This window comes from Cheilinus undulatus, linkage group 9 (genome assembly GCF_018320785.1).
Source record: "Cheilinus undulatus linkage group 9, ASM1832078v1, whole genome shotgun sequence".
NCBI classification, from domain to species: domain Eukaryota; kingdom Metazoa; phylum Chordata; class Actinopteri; order Labriformes; family Labridae; genus Cheilinus; species Cheilinus undulatus.
The window spans coordinates 43,919,930-43,936,128 of NC_054873.1; the positions used below are offsets into that span (position 1 = coordinate 43,919,930).

Here is a 16,199-nt window from a genome sequence, read left to right on the forward strand (position 1 = left end):
GGATTCAAATCCTTCAAATACACACTGTTATCAAAGCTTCATGGAAGTGCTGGGGAGCACATGCACACACACAAACACAGCTATCATGAGACGTTCCCTCACTGTTATTTCGCAGCTCACTGAGGCAGCCAATCAAATCATTCCGCCGATGAGCACGCCCACGGCTATATTTAACCAATGAAGGATGACTATCTGGCTGACGGATTGCTTTCGATGACCAGTTACAGAGTGTTTCTTCATGCAAGACTTGAGTTGGTGCCAGTGTGAGTCTCTCTCTCCCCCTCCTGCTTTTTTCTGCTCTCTTTTTTCTCACCATCCATATAAAAGGAGGCTAATAATTATCAAGGAGAGCAGAGTCCAGTGGAGGAGCGGCCTTTGCACCCTGTCCTCGTCTCTCTGTCACTTCCTCTGGTTTGCTTAATATATATGTTATATGTTATGTTCTTGCACTTGCCAATCTCTGTCGCTCAAAATGGCTCCGCTCCCTCCTCTCACCTCCATTGCTTCATTCACACTCGTCCTCCCTTTACCCTCCTCTCCTCTCCTGTTTCTTTTCACACTTCCACTTCAATTGAATTTTTCCTCTCCTCCTCCCTGGCTGGGTGTCTCTCTTACTCTCACCCTTTTCTCTCTCTTCTTCTAGCTGTAGTAGCTTCACCTCTCTCTTCATCTCCACTTTATGAAGTTGTGTTCTCTCTTTCCCCACCAGCAGACTGCTCCTGTCACTTTTTTATGCACTGGGCTTTTATTCCCTTTCATTAAAACTCCCTCTCTGTGTCCCTCAATCCACAACCCCCCTCTCTCTCCGCCTTTCCGCACAAAACAGCACCACAGTTTTTTTTCTCCATCCTTCTCCCCTTCCCCCTTTTTATTCTCCTCTTCTGAGGCTTAAACCTAATTATCTCCTGTTCTAGAGGAGCCATACACACTCACACACAGACACGGTGGGAAAAGCCTGTGGGAAGCGGTGCAGCCGCGAGGGACTGACAGCGTTTGTTCTCCCTTCGGCCAGTCGCCTCCGATCATGTCAGCGTGGCACAAACACACACATACTTTGTTAAAGAGAACAAGAAAACAAGAAGACGGAGCAAGTATTTTTTCATATTTCAAACACAGCTACTAAAATACTAAATCCATTTCTGTTGTTGTCTACAGATTTCTAAACATCTGAAAAGGCTGATAAAAATACACAAACATCAGAATGCACACACAAAAAGATATTTTCTGCCTCATCTCAACTCCTGTCTAAACTTGAGTTCTTCACCTGAAAGCAGAATGTAAAATATAATTTATACTTTCAGTCCTGGGGGGGTGGTACTGATTACGTGGGCCCACAGCTGGGAGGGGGCCTTGAGAAGCCTGCAATGAAAAGAATGTTTTTATTTATTTTTCCTAGTAATAAGTTTCATTATGACTCAAAAGCGACTGAATGAATCGATCCACAGACTGAAATTTCTATCTAATAAAATACTGGGGGGGACCTCTGCTCCTCTGCTAAAAATGTCCAAATAGTGTGGTCCAGTGCTGTGAAATAATGGAAATAAGAATATTGCTCATAAATGGGGAAATTATGGTTCAAAAATAAATTAAAATGCATAGATATTTGTTGGAATTACACAACAAAAGCTCCGCCTCCTGCATTTAACAAATGGACTCAAACCACAAAATTAAAGCACACATCATGTACACATCACATGTAGGGAGTCATGAAACTGTGCTGATATTTAAAGCTTAATTTTAGCCAACACCAATATTATAATGTGTATTTTGGACCTAAAACTTCTGTCCTTAAAACACACTAAAATGGGCTGCATGTTGCTTAGTAGGTAGACTCTCGTCATCGGAAAGTGGTCGGTTCGATCCCCAGCTCCTGCAGTCACCTGTCGATGTGTTCTTGGGCAAACCTAATTGCCCTAATTTGCTCCCACTGCTGCCTCAGTGGCATGTAAATGGGTATGGAAGCATATGAATGCAATTAGCTAATACTTATGGCCAATTCTCCATAGCAAATGTAGGATATGCTGATATTTACAAATTATGTTAGCCAATACAGACATTGATACAGATCAGTGTTGGGTGTAACAGGGTACAAAAGTAACACATTATTGTTATGACTAGGGATGGGGATTGAGTCTGTATTTTTCAAATACCCAAACGCTTTAGCTTATCCATACTGCTATCAAGTCTCACAGGCTCTGTGATGTAACGTCATTTGAAGTTATGAGTGGTGTAAAAACAGATCAGTTCTTGCGAGGGGAACATAAACCAAAAGCACATCAGTATTGTGCATCACATTAAACCAGAATGTGGTACCTTCAACTGTCAGCTTGAGGAAGAAAGACTCCGCCTGCAAGTCACATGAGATCATACCGACCTGCACTTGGCGTAATAGGCATTCATATCCCTCTCTTCAGGACAGTTTTCTTCTTCAGCTGCTTAGATAAATGCTGAAAAGTGTTCCCAAACTTTGTTAAGGGCTAGGTCGGGACCCAAAACTGGGCCACAGAGCTGTTTTTAATGGGTGTACCCGGACAAACTGGCATTAAGTCCATAATGCATAGAAGATCTAAGCAGATACATATTTTCTGTTTTCCCATGATACTGAGTATATTTTGGTCATTGGCTTAAGATCTAAACTTATTTAACTCATTTTCTGGGGAAAACAAAACTGGTTTTCTCATTTTGATCTGTTAATTTCTCAAATTGTTAAGAAACAAACAAAATTTTTGTCTTACCATGGGGGAAAAGTAAAATACAATGTATTCATGTCGTCAGTTTTACGCTCAGCAAAGCGACAGATGTGTGACGAGTGATAGATTTACGTGATATGTCACAATCATATCTGAGTTCCTACTGGTCCAAAGCGGACTTATGTGGGAGTCACTGGTTTAGTATGGGTGTTTTATGGCTGTGGTCCTTATCAGAGGTGTAGCTGTGAATTTTGGGACCCCAGAAAGAGTATTACACAGGGCCCTCCTTTACCGGCTAGCCAAGCAATAAATATAACGGAATTTTAATGTATCTTTTGACCATAATTTCCCCATTTGTGAGAAATATTTTTTCTATGGTCAAATTAAATTTACTTGTATTATTTCACAGCACTGGACTACACCATTTGGACATTTTTGAAGGAGTCTGGGACCCAGTGTAAATTTTGGCAGCTATTTTTAATTTTAGTCTTAGATTTAGTCTTTAAATGAAAAGCAATTTAGTTTTAGTCACATTTTAGTCATTTCTACCCTTTTTCATTTTAGTCTAGTTTTAGTTGACTAAAACTCAAAACATTTTAGTCCAGTTTCAGTCCATAAAAAGTCCTCACATTTTATTCTTTACTTTAAGTCCAAGCATTTATTCTTTTGCCTAAATTTGGTACCAAATCATAGTAGTGTGTTCTCTGCACCCTTCCAAACCTGGGGTCCCTGCTTTCTACAGCTGAGAGGCTAAGGAGATACAGATGCATTGTTTTTTGACAGATTTACCCACAGTGGAAAAATATCACAGATTTTGAATGTCTGACGAAAACTACATTACATTTTAGTCTAGTTTTAGTCATAAAAGTTTGAGAACCACTGCATTAATTAACTACTGATGTATTGGATGTGTTAAACACGACTTCTCTGGCTCAGTGCTGTTACCTTGATCTGCTATACTAGTTGCAGCAGCCTCGTGGGTTCTCAACAATCATCAGTCCTTTTGTTACAGTAACATTGCTGCTGTTCAAACATTCACATTAATTTCTGACTCTGAATATCGAGCTAGCATACTTGGGTTTGGTAAGGACAAATCGGACTCAGTACCTCAGGGGCCGTCGCTAGGCAACAAGACCAAGACAAAACAAAGACCATGGCCTGCTGATTAGCTGCAAACTAATGCATTCATAAATGGTATTTCATCAAGGATTTTCTCTCAGACTTAATGGTTTAAAAGTGGTGTTTATTGCACAGATGGATGTGCAACATAAAAATGATATTTCAGAAGCTTTTCACGTGTCCTGAGTCTATAATACATTCAATATTCTCATCATCTAAGACCAATGCATCTGGCTAGATAAGGAATAAATCAATTATACTGTAAATGAGCCACAAATGTGTGTTGATGAGTGCAGTAGAGACCATCTGTGTTGCAGCCATCCTCACCTGTAAACTGCATTTATCCTCATGTCAAAGTTTATTGAGTATTTTATGGGTTGTAGATTGTTAATGATTGAAAGATTATAGACTAACAGGATTTAAAAGATGTTATGGTACAATGCCTCTCATTATTAGCTAACCAAGAGAGACCAGGAAGACACAACGTGCTTTCTTTATAGGTAGAGACCTCTATGTGGGGGTGGGGGTGGGGGGTGGGGGGGTCTGGATGGGTAGTTTCTCAACATGTTCATCTCCATTCTAGTCCAGTTAAACTGTATATCTCTTTATCATCTATTTTCATAAAGAACTAACATATTGTTGTCACAATACCAGAGCCATATTTTTTCATCTGATTCCAACAAGACTGACACCCATTTGGTCAAAGGCAACATAAACAGAATTCCTACACACCCAATATTAGGCCTTTTTTTTTAAAGTCAAAAAAGTTGCAAAGTCCTACACACTGTCTCAGCTGTGAGGGGAAATAGGCAACATTTCCATATATGAAGAAACTTAAGAATCTTCAGTCTAAACAGAGATAGCACTGTCTAAATTGCACAATAAGGTTGGGAATATTTGGAAAATTGAGTGATTTCCACCCAGTGTTATAAATGTTGCTAACCTATTTGTGCAATTAAGACATGTGCAGGAGTTTTTCTGTTTCCATGGCATGTGATGCGTTTCATATTCTTCTGGAAAACTATGGTACATGGTGTTTGGGAAGGTCAGAACCTTTCAGGAAGAACCTGGAGGATGATTGAACAAAAGCTGTGTCTGTCACATTCATTAGAGGCCAACCAGAGCAAAAAACAGTAGGAATGCACCACTCCAGGGAGTAGACTATATAACACAAGCTCAATGGGAAGCAACTATCATTGTTCGATATCAGTAGGACAACTTGGTAAAAAAAACTCAGTCAAAGCTGGTCAGAAGAGCAAAAACATCTTTTCCTCCAAGGGAAGCTTTCAATGTGGCTCCTTGCTCTTCTTTTAAAAATGTGCTGATAGACTACTGTAATAGCTACATCTGTGCTAATCACTTCAGCAGATGTTTTACATAACCCATAGCTTTCTCCTCAAATAAAGCAGGCATTTCCTGGTATATAGTCCATGGGTAATTGCATGTGGGCTCCTTTTCTGCATGCAATTCCCCTTTCTCTCTCTCTGGGCTTTCCTATTTTTGGCCGCACCAATCCAAACCAAGCCATGCTACTTTACTTTTCCATTACCAGTTTGGCCGCAGCTGAGCCACGCCCGGATTCATCCTGTCCTTGAGCAGGGCCACCATAGCGGTTCCTCATCATTCTGGGACGCCTCCCAGACATTTTTAAGTAGCAACAGCTGCACCAGACTTCGAAATGCCTTACCAATAAAGGAAGAAAAAAACTGGAATAGAAACAACAACCAACTCTTGAACAAAAAAATGCTTACTGCAGCGCAGCTATTTAGTGTCATTGACTCAAAGTGCTGCGTCATCAGTGCCCTCATACAGGTAGCTCGGTTCTGGTGAAAAGCAAATCCCCTGCTGCCCTGGGCTGCTGAGCCGAGTCAAACCAAGCAGAGCCAAGAGGAGTTCAATGTAATGGAAGAGCCCCACCTCTCTCTCTACCTGATGTCTGGCTCTATCCACTGTCCTGCCTCTCAAATAAAGTGTAAAAATTCCTTCAAAATCTTTAAAAGATAACATAAAAATAGAAAACCTGCTGTTTTGTTAAGAAAAAACAAAAAAAACAACATACATTTCCCTTCATGAGTTTGTAGCCTTCAAGCTCCAGTCATGATAACCATGCTAACATCATTAGGGTGTATTTTCAGAGCATCTCTTCCGGAGAGTAAAGGATCCTAAATCCTAACCAAGTATCTTTGCATTGCACTGTAAGAACTTTCAATCTTTCCCCACCTATTCAGCAGCTGTACCAGGTGGTGCCCTCTCGATTTCTGCTCAATAATATGAAAAACAGAAACATTAAATGATTTTTTTCCCACAGTGAGCGCTGCTGGAGGGGTCAGTTTGCCAGCTGGGCAGCGAGAGGACCTTTGCACACGTCTAAACACACACAGGCGCCATAAACAGATGGTGTCACACACAGACGCACACACAGCTCCACACACGAGATAAAGATATGTTGTTCACACATGAACAGGTCCTTGAGGGTGCTGGCCCAAGCACTCCACTCACTGACAGGCCATCATGTGCATATGGAGAATAACGTACATAATCAGGTCTACTCCAACAAATTACTTTTGCCTTGGAGACCCTTGTTCTGTTCAGTCATATTTATTTATATGGGCTGTTCTTTTCTCTCAATTTTGTATGTTGATCTGCATTTGACTCTGAAAATTTCTAAGACTATAGATAGGGGTAAAAATCCCAGTGATGACAGACAACAATAATATCACAATACAGCAATTCTATGCAAATAAATAAAGAGCAACACACTCATAAACTGACATCATCATCTTTAAAGTGGGTTCCAGTCTATGTTTCACCTCTTATCAGGATTTATCTCTTTTTGTACTGATATTTTATCACTGCCACCTTCTTCTTTTGTCTATACTTTTTTAAAACAAGCTTTTGTTAAAATATACCTCTTTTTTCCTTCATTTATAAGCCAGTTTGTGGAGTCATAAAGTAGTGATGCATGAATCAAATTGGCTGGAAATTCTGAGTTGTGAATTAAAAAAAAAAATTAAATAAAATTATGATTAATCATCATTTCTGTTGGTTTAAAGCACACTCGCCAGCCACTTCATTAGGTACACCTGTTGAACTGCTCAGTAATGCAAATATCTAATTAACCAATCACATGGCAGCAACCAGTGCATTCAGGCATGTAGACGTGGTCAACAATCTGCCCAAGTTAAAACGATGAGGAAGAGGATGAGGAAGAAAGGAGATTTAAGTGACTTTGACCATGCCAAGGTTAAACTGGTCTGAGCATAACAGAAACTGCTGATTTCACACACAACCACTTCAAGAGTGTGCAGAGAATGGTCCAAAAAAGAGTAAAATATCCAATGAGCTGCAGTTCTTTCAGCCAAAATGTCTTCCTTGATGTCAGAGGAGAATGACCAAACAAAGTCAAGCTGACAGAAAGGCATCAAGAACTCAAAAAAGCCTTCAATACAACAGAGGCACAGCAGCAGACCACAGCAGGCGCCACTCCTGTCAGCTAGGAACTGAGGCTAAACTTCACATGGTATACAGATTTCGATACCAGAGCGGTGGGTACAAGCCCATACCGAGTACTGATGCAATACCAGTGTAAGCACATCGTTTTAGCCCTATAGTGAACTCAGAACATGGCCCAGCAAACAGAATGGGAATGTACAGCCTCTGTGACACTGAAAGTTGTTTTTCCTGCTAATTTTTTTTGTTTTGCTGCTAAATATTCAAATAAACACAGGGCTACATTACAAGCTCTCTATCTTTTTTCTCCAACATGCTCTATTCAGGCTGTCTCCATAATAATCTGTATGTTTAAGCATGCACAGTTCAACACAACATGACGTGATGATGGAACAGCCTGCCATTGGTTGTTAGCCCCTGCAATATGGTTGTTTATTAATTTATTACAAGGGACAATGCATGGTCTTACTGGTTTCTACTGAAACTGTTAATGCATTGTTATCATTACTCCTGTTTAAATTATGATTTTTACATCTTGAGTGTTTCTGCTGCTTCAACTTTTATAATTGTGATCTATATGGATTTTTAGTGTTTGCCTGTGTGGACCCCAGGAAGAGTAGTTGATACTTCTGTAGTGACTAATGGAGATCCAAATATATACAAAAAATGTCACTTAACTCCTTAAAGCAAGGGTCGTCAACTACATTTGTGTAAGAGCCAGCTTATGTCTATGCAAACACTGTGAGGGCCGGCACACTAAATTAACTACATTAAAGAAACATTTTTGACCAACATAATTGTGTTTTAATTGAAATGTACCTTAATTTTAGCCTTTAGCAGTGAACTCAGTCCTTATTCACACTGTTAAATTCCTATAAAGCAGGCAGCCACAAGGGGGCGATTGAGATATTCAAGCCACATATTTCTGGCGCTGCCATGTAGTTTGATGTGAAAAGTGTCCTCATTGGTAGAAATAGATATTTTCTTTTAATTCTCAGGCAGAGAAAAATACCCCACCCAAATTTACACATAAATCTGCTGCTTTAATAATAAGTAAGTTATGAGTGGGTCTTCTAATAATAGTTATAGTTGGATTTTTGTAAAACTGGTCAAACATTAAGCCAATCTTTACAAAATGTTTCAGTCTCACATATTTTTGGAGTTACTTAAATATCTGCAGGGATCATAAATGGAAAGAAAAAAACATACCCTAAATACAGAAATATATCTTTTCTTCAGCACTTTTTCTGAATTTAATCGAGCTTCTCAGGGCCAGATGGGAAGCTGTGGGGGGTCTGATGTAGCCCCAGTTCCAGTTGAAGATCAGTGCCTAATATCCTAAATAGCTAATATCCAGAATATTCTCATTTTTTTGGAACTGAAATGTTTGTTTAACCTTTGACTAAAATAAAAAAATACCATAAAATTTCACATATAGCCTAATGTTTTGTATCACATTTAATACATTAGGTGTTTTTGGCAACTGATATTCCACTAGAGGGCATTTTTACCATTTATCTGATTGTATTTGAAAAGCTTTTGAGTAATTTATTAATCATGTTGATTAGATAGAGATCTCATAAAAGTGTGTATTAAATATGATATAATAGGTTTTAAGGGGTTAAATCTCCTTTCTCCCTCAATCTAATGCTCAGACTGAACTTCAGGAGATAGATGTTAAATGCATTGGCTCCTGCCATGCGACTGACTGATAAGATTGATGAGCGGTTGAGCAGGTATACCTAATAAAGTGGCTGGTGAGTTTAAATTGTAGTTTTTTCCTGTTATACCAAACTGTGACTGTCAAAACCAAAGCACAAACCAAAAGTGGCTTCTGTGTACCCTGGTGATAACATTTTCACAGAAAGCAACACAACATCTAATGTCCTGAGAAACTTCATAAGTGTTTTTTTAAACAGCCTAAAGTAAAGCTGAGCAGTCTGTGTGGTTGGAGCAGCTGCAGTGATTTTCCACTGCATCACACAAACAGGTAAAAGACTCACTAACTCCATTTGCTACAATCACATCAACAGCTGCGACTCACACTGCAGCTCCATATCACACCATCAAATCTAAACCTAAATCTAATCTCTGTCCATCTCTCTGAAGAAAGCGCATGAAGACACAAATAGACTTCCGCACACTCACATAGACACACACAATTGGTCACTTGAGCAGAGCCCAGATGTTCAAAGCGCTGTTAAAGAGAGAGCTCTCCACTCTTCTGATGCGGTTCAGGAAATAGCAGAGTGTCTCTGAACAGGAACGGTTAAGACTTTCCTAGCAGGGCGCTGTACACCTCTAGAACAGCAGCTTTCCACTCTATGAGAATGACGGCCTTCTAAAGTGCAGCAAATATATAAACCAGCGTTACTCAACCCTGCTCAACCAAGGAGCCAAACTGGTGAAAAACACCTTTTCAAGAGCCACAAACTAAGTCATGAAAAGTGGCAAAAATGGGTTAAAGTGTCAATATAAATAAGTTTAAAGGGGTAAAATAGAGAAAAAGCAGCAAAAAGGGGTGAAAAGGGGTAAAATTGGCATAAAATGAGTGAAAAGTGGCCAAAAAGGGCAGAGAGTGGCAATATTTGGGCAAGAAGTGACAAAAATTAGTTACAGGTGGTAAAAATGGTCAAAAAGTGGTAAAAACATGACAAAAAATGAGTGGAAAGTGACTTAATTAGGCAAAAGGCAGCAAAGAGTGGCAAAAAATTGGGGGGGGAAGTGGAATTTAATGGCAAAAGGCAGCTGAAATGGGTGAAAAGTGACAAACATGGGGAAAAATGCAAATAGTAAAAAGCAGGATCAAAGAGTGAAAAACTGGGCAAAAAGAAGTGACAAAAGTGGGCTTAAAGCAGTAAAAAATGGATTAAAACTTGCAAAAAATTGTAAATAAGGGCAATGGAAATAACAGACAAATTTAGAAGATGACCATGAAAGCCAACTGTATGAACGTGGGAAACAAACTGATTAATGTGACTTGCAATGGATAATTTCTGAAGTCAAAGTTTCCCTTTATTTAAGCTTTTCTGGGAGAATAATGTTTAAATTCAGACATAAAATCATCACAACAGAGCTCAAGAGCCACACATTGACTATCACTGATATAAACATAGCATGCTGGTTTCAGATTCTCAGCTTTAGACATCTAACAATATTTTCTTAAATAAAAGATAACTCTTCACTTTGAGAATGTTTGTTGGAGTAAAGCTTCAGACATGGCCGCTTTAAAGGCTGGTACAATTCATCAAGAGGAAATACTGTTGGAGCACTTTGTATCAGCCTGCTCTTTATCCTGAGGTAATGTGGCCCCTGTGAAGCATTCAGGGAGTATTAAATAAAATGTTTGATTTATTTAAAAAATTAACAGGCAATACTGTCTGCCAGAAGCACTTTAAACTATTCATGAATTAGCATAAGTGAGAATAGCTTGTAGACTGTAATCAGACAACAGAAACACGGAGGTGGCAGCGCTGGAATGAATTAATGAAAACAGTCAAAATACATGCCAAAGGAAACTGTCACTGTTTGTCAGGAAATATTGTTTAATTCATCCAGTAGTCTTATAGGCTCATCTATACAGTATGTAACAATGTGAGAAAATCTGCAGGATTATACTAAAATATCTGCTAAATTAGCCTGCTTTATTTAAACCTATACAGGCCAGTGCATCTAACATTTATCACATCATTTCAAGTGATTTAACACAGTCCAGTGGCTCTACTGAATCCAGCTCCTCTAAAGGTTATAGCCCTCTATATTAATATAATGAACCCCCTGGGAGCAGTGGTCACTCAGAGCGCAGAATGTGCTGCGCTGTGGAAGTGACCATTAACAGCTGAGAAAAAGACTCATCTGAATCCACCGAATCATGTCTTCATGTCATCTGTCACTGTGCGACCACAACCCAAGCCTATTATAGGCTCAAACCCACCCAGGCGTCTGTAAAATGACACAGAACAGAAGACTGCAGAAAAAACATATGTCATGACAGGATTAGAGGGGAAAAATGACAGAAAGAGGAAGGATGGGGGTGGGGACTTAAGCACACTGTTGATTTACCAGCTGATGTGCAGCTGACCTTAGGAACTCCAGCAAATCCTGCATATTATGGGATTATTGAGCTAATATAGTAAACCTGGAAATACTATTAAAGCATTATAAGGCTGCAAGAAATTATGCACAAGGCAGCACAGTGAAGTCTCTCCAGGTCTACACAGACATGTTAATGTCACCATGGGAGCAAAATAAGGTAATCTCTAATTAAGTCAGTAAAAATTACTGCTAAAGACCACAGGAGTCTCTTTTGCTCATCTTTTTTAAATCAGGGCAGTATTCCATTGACCCCATGTTAGTACATAACCCTTCACAGCTGCATGGTAGAAACACAAAGGTGTTACAGGCAAAAGCAGGCAGGGATTACTGATGGTGGCTTATCAAAAATAAGCGCTTTCATATTTTGGTTCAAAAGTATGCAACTGGGCTGTCAAAAGATTAAAATTTTCAATGGTGATGAATCACCGAATTTCTGTAGTTAATCTTGATTAATTGCATCATATTTTAAAATTCCCTCATGTTGCATTCAGAATAGTTTTGTGCCCATCATTTAAGCTCCTCTGCAGATGCTTTCAGGCACCTTTTTTGAGGTAGGATGGGTTTGATTGTCTTATATACTGTGCTCTGTATATGTATACAGTTTTACTTTTATATCATATCATATCATACTGTCTTGTCCTGGATATTTTCATCCTTTAGTATTTTAACTACTTTAAGATCATCTATGTCATTCCCATTCCTTTCAATTATGCTGATTCCATAGACTTTTGTGTTTCAGTTCCTACTTTCTCTGTTTGGTTTATAGCTAATTTGTTCATTTTGTGAATCCCTGAGTTACTGCTCTTGCTATGTCTGTTAAATCACTTTGTAAACATCTGGTTTTAGAGGTACTATATAAAATAAGTTGTTATTATTATTATTATTGTCCTCATGAAAACTTGTTAGTGTTGAAACACTTAGACATCCCTGTTTAACCCATAAAGGATTTTTACTACACCATAGGGCCTCGGATTCTCAGTTTTGACTGCTATCTCAATCTTAATTTGCAAATAATCTGGCAAATCATTCTTTCTTTTCTGCATTTTGTCCTTGTCCTCTCATTCTGGAGAGCCCCTTATCCTGGTCATAATGTTTAAGACATTTCTGATCGTGTGCAGCACTCACCCTCCTTTTTCTACAGTTTTTGTGTGATTTAGGTTTTTTCTACCGTCTTAAACTAACCGACCTGCATTTACGTTTAAGTTTCTGATTATGTCATGAACTTAACCACAGAAATAGGAACTGGTTACATATTAAAAAGGAAATAAGGGGACAGTAAAAGTTTGAAGTGATATATTGTTTTTGAAGGGATAATTATTGCTGGTGTCTGAGTCCTTTCTTTAAATATTGAACAGTACAACAGCTGCAGTCCATTCCCATACATTCTTGATTTTGTTTAGGTTTAGCACATTACAAGTTTATTATACCAATTTTGGGCCAGATTTCTCCATTTCAACCAAAGTCAGGCTCGTACTATCTGATGGTTCTAAAGATAATCTTCTGTAAAAACCTGATCTGTCCCTCTTCAATCTGCTCAGTAGACAACTACAGGCACTCTGACTTGAGATCAGAAATTTTTTACCCCTACTAAACAAATCTTGTTGTGTGTGGGGAACGCTGCAGGCAGCTAAGCTCTTTCTCTGTAGATTGTTGTAGACTGACTGTAACGCTGGCAAATAGGGAATCAAGCTGATGGAAGAAGGAAGCACAGCAAACACAGCCATGGTGATGATAGTAAACACACGGCATAAAGTTAGATGGACGTCAGAAAAGGAGGCCTAACATGTTGATTCATGGTGACTACATGAGTCCTGATAAGCATAGCACAATCAAACTGACCAGGAGATGAGCTGGACTGAAAGACAAGAAAACAAGCAAAGTGTGGCAAGATTTGGAGTTTTAGGAGGGGAGACTGGTTGTTGGTGAATGAATCGGTCAGCGTGTCATTTCACCCCACATACTCATAGAACAAAACATTTAAGTCTGTCATTATTTGTCATCATGTGTGAAAACTCTCACATCTTCAAAATCAGCAAAGATTTCAACGATCTTTTAGTGTTTCCAAGGCTTTAGGTGGAAAATATCCCATGCAGTCTACACAGACAAGCCTCAATACAATGCATTATGATCAAAATGCACCAACTGGGAGAGTCCAGGCCAAAATTAAAATTTAGTCAAAAGAGGATTCTGATATTTTCTTCATCACTTCCTTGTATGTCTGTTTTTAAAAGAGCAATGAGATTGGATGCCCTCTAGTCTCTTCTTTTGAAATGTCACATAAATAACCGCATGTCACTGCTCTTTCTCAGAGATGGGGCAAGACTTCTTCGCTGATCTTTTTTTCATGTTTGACTATGAAAAAATCAGCTTTGTCTACTGGGGGACTTTTAAAGTTCAATAAAAAACTCAGCAGTCAGGTTAACTGGCTTGCTAGCATTAGAACTGATGCAACTCAGCATATACACACTGGCTCCTGACATTTTTGTATGCCATTTAATTCACAGAGGAGCAAAGTCTGCTAATATAGAAAATACTATTCAGTCGCAATGTCCAACTAATACTTAAGTGCAACCAGAAGCTCATAATGCACTGAGCAAATGGATGGCATTGCACACATATGACTGGATGTTACCTCACAGATTCATTGAAATGCAGAAGGAAGAGAAGACGAAAGCCTGAGGCCTTCTTATCCTTCCCTGAGGCATTCATATCCCACAGTGGTGGTATCACTTCATGCTCTAAATGCCTTTTCTAATGCTTTACACAATAATGTGTCAATAACACTGAGAATTGAGATTATATCCAAGCTAACAAAGCTACATTTTAGCTCATACTTCCTATTCCTCTCTCTGGAGACTTGACCACACCTGAAATCAGAATGACTGTCAAACATAAGAAAAAAAAAAGCCTGAGGCAACCATTTTCAGAAATACCCAGCAGTAAATCACTGCACCTGCATCATCTTTTCCCACACCCAACTTGATCCGTGTTTCCGCCCACACAGAGCATCATCAGATGTTCGAGAGGGTTGAAAGAAAAAAGCTTGGGTGGTTGTTTGACGGAGCCAGCTCGGGTTAAATTCAGGGGTACAACAGGGTCAATGTTTTGGCCTTTCCAGACAGAAACAACACACAAAATCAAGCCGTTAAGCTACAGCTGCACTCAGAATGCCACAGCAGGTTTGATATTCATGTTTAGGTGTGTGTCAGTGTAAAAAGACCATGAGGAAGGAGTGAGAGAGACACACACATCCACACAATAGGGTTATTAGACCGTGCTTATTGAGACTTACTTCATCTGTTTGACGATGGTGCTTTTCCCTGACTCTCCAGCCCCTGAGGGATAAGAGACAAGAAAACAATGTAAACAGGGTGCATGTGTGTGGTGTATGAGAGAGAGAGAAAGAGTAAGACAGAGAATGGGGGTGGGAGAGGAAAGGAAAGAAAGGGGAGAACCAAGCTTTTAACCTATAAGTGAATAAAGGCAGCGGCAAAGGGGTGGAGACAAAAAGATGGAGTAAGTGGCTGCATCCTTTCTTCCTCAATCCATCCATTGTCATCCTCAGCGATCTACTGTATGTTTGATTAAATCTCAATCAATCTCACAGCTAAGGCTGGAAAATGTAGCAATATTTAAAGAAATATGTATAGTTTAAAAGAAGGCATAGGGTAAGACAATATCATTTAAATCTGTACAATGATGTTGACTTTAAAAAAGATGCCAGGCCTCACTCTCATTAAAAAGTTTTTCCACACTTATAACATCTATTTGCTTATGATGAAACTCGTCTATGAAATTTTACGTCTGCATTGGGGATTGCTGTTTTATTTATTTTTTATGCATTTATATAGTCAGGAAAAACCAAACAGTATTGCTGTTTGATACCACAGCATCAAAAATAGAAGTCAAAGGCACCCAATTTTGTGCAATTTGTTTTTTTAATGCCAAAAATAGCAGAAAAACGTCCATAAACTGTCTGAACAGGACAAGAACATTAGCACAGTTGGAAAAGTGGATGAAACTGGGAAAACTCTTGCTTCTTGCCAATCCCACTAAACTGTCTAAATGTTGCCAACCTGTCTGTGCAATTTTGACAGCATTTTCTCTCTTCTGGTAAAAAATATGACTGAAGATCACTGACTTGCTATACTTTTTAGAACCATGCATCCATTTCATAAATAAGAATATTTTATCACTCTGAAACAAGAGCTGAGGACATGTTGACATCCTCCTGTAATTTTTGATATTCAAAAATGAAAAACTGCCCAATATTGGGCAATTTATTGTTTTTTTTTTTTTAATTTTCCTAAATTGCAGGTAAACTTCTCCACACTGTCTTAACTGGACAGAAACACTAGCTCCACTTGTAAAAGTAGGTGAAACTGGTAGTCCCTTGCTTCATGCTAAGTTAACCCGATTTCCAAATGTTGCAAACTGCAACTTTGACAGCATTTTCTCTCGTTTGGTTGAAAATATGACAAAGAAAATTGACTTTCTAATGGGGCTGGGCAATTAATTGCAAATTCGATTAAATCGCAATATGGCCAGCTACAACTTACAAATGGCAGAAGTTGCAATATCAAAATACAAGTATAAGAAAACCGTTTATTTCATTTTTGTGCAGAAGAGATTTTATGTACATTATGCCAACATTGTCAAATATTTATCAAGTGTCAAATATTTTATAATGGTTTACAAAAATTCCCCTTTTCCAGTTTTATGTTTTTTTTTCTTGAACAAAATGAGTGACATAAAAATTATAATAAAGCAACTGACATCAAAATTGCCATATGAGCAAATATAATTATTTCATTCTATCTAAAACTGATGAAGCTTCATGTTAGT

The 16,199-nt window shown here is 38.7% G+C and overlaps 1 protein-coding gene across 2 annotated transcripts in view; it reads right to left on the reverse strand.

Annotated features, from left to right (window-relative positions):
- gnao1a (guanine nucleotide binding protein (G protein), alpha activating activity polypeptide O, a) overlaps window positions 1-16,199 on the reverse strand; it is a 183,380-nt gene that overhangs the window by 164,729 nt on the left and 2,452 nt on the right. For both annotated transcript variants that reach the window (XM_041794960.1, XM_041794959.1), the window contains exon 2: window positions 14,647-14,689. In XM_041794960.1, the coding sequence (XP_041650894.1) occupies window positions 14,647-14,689 (43 nt within the window). The remainder of the gene's footprint in view (window positions 1-14,646; window positions 14,690-16,199) is intronic.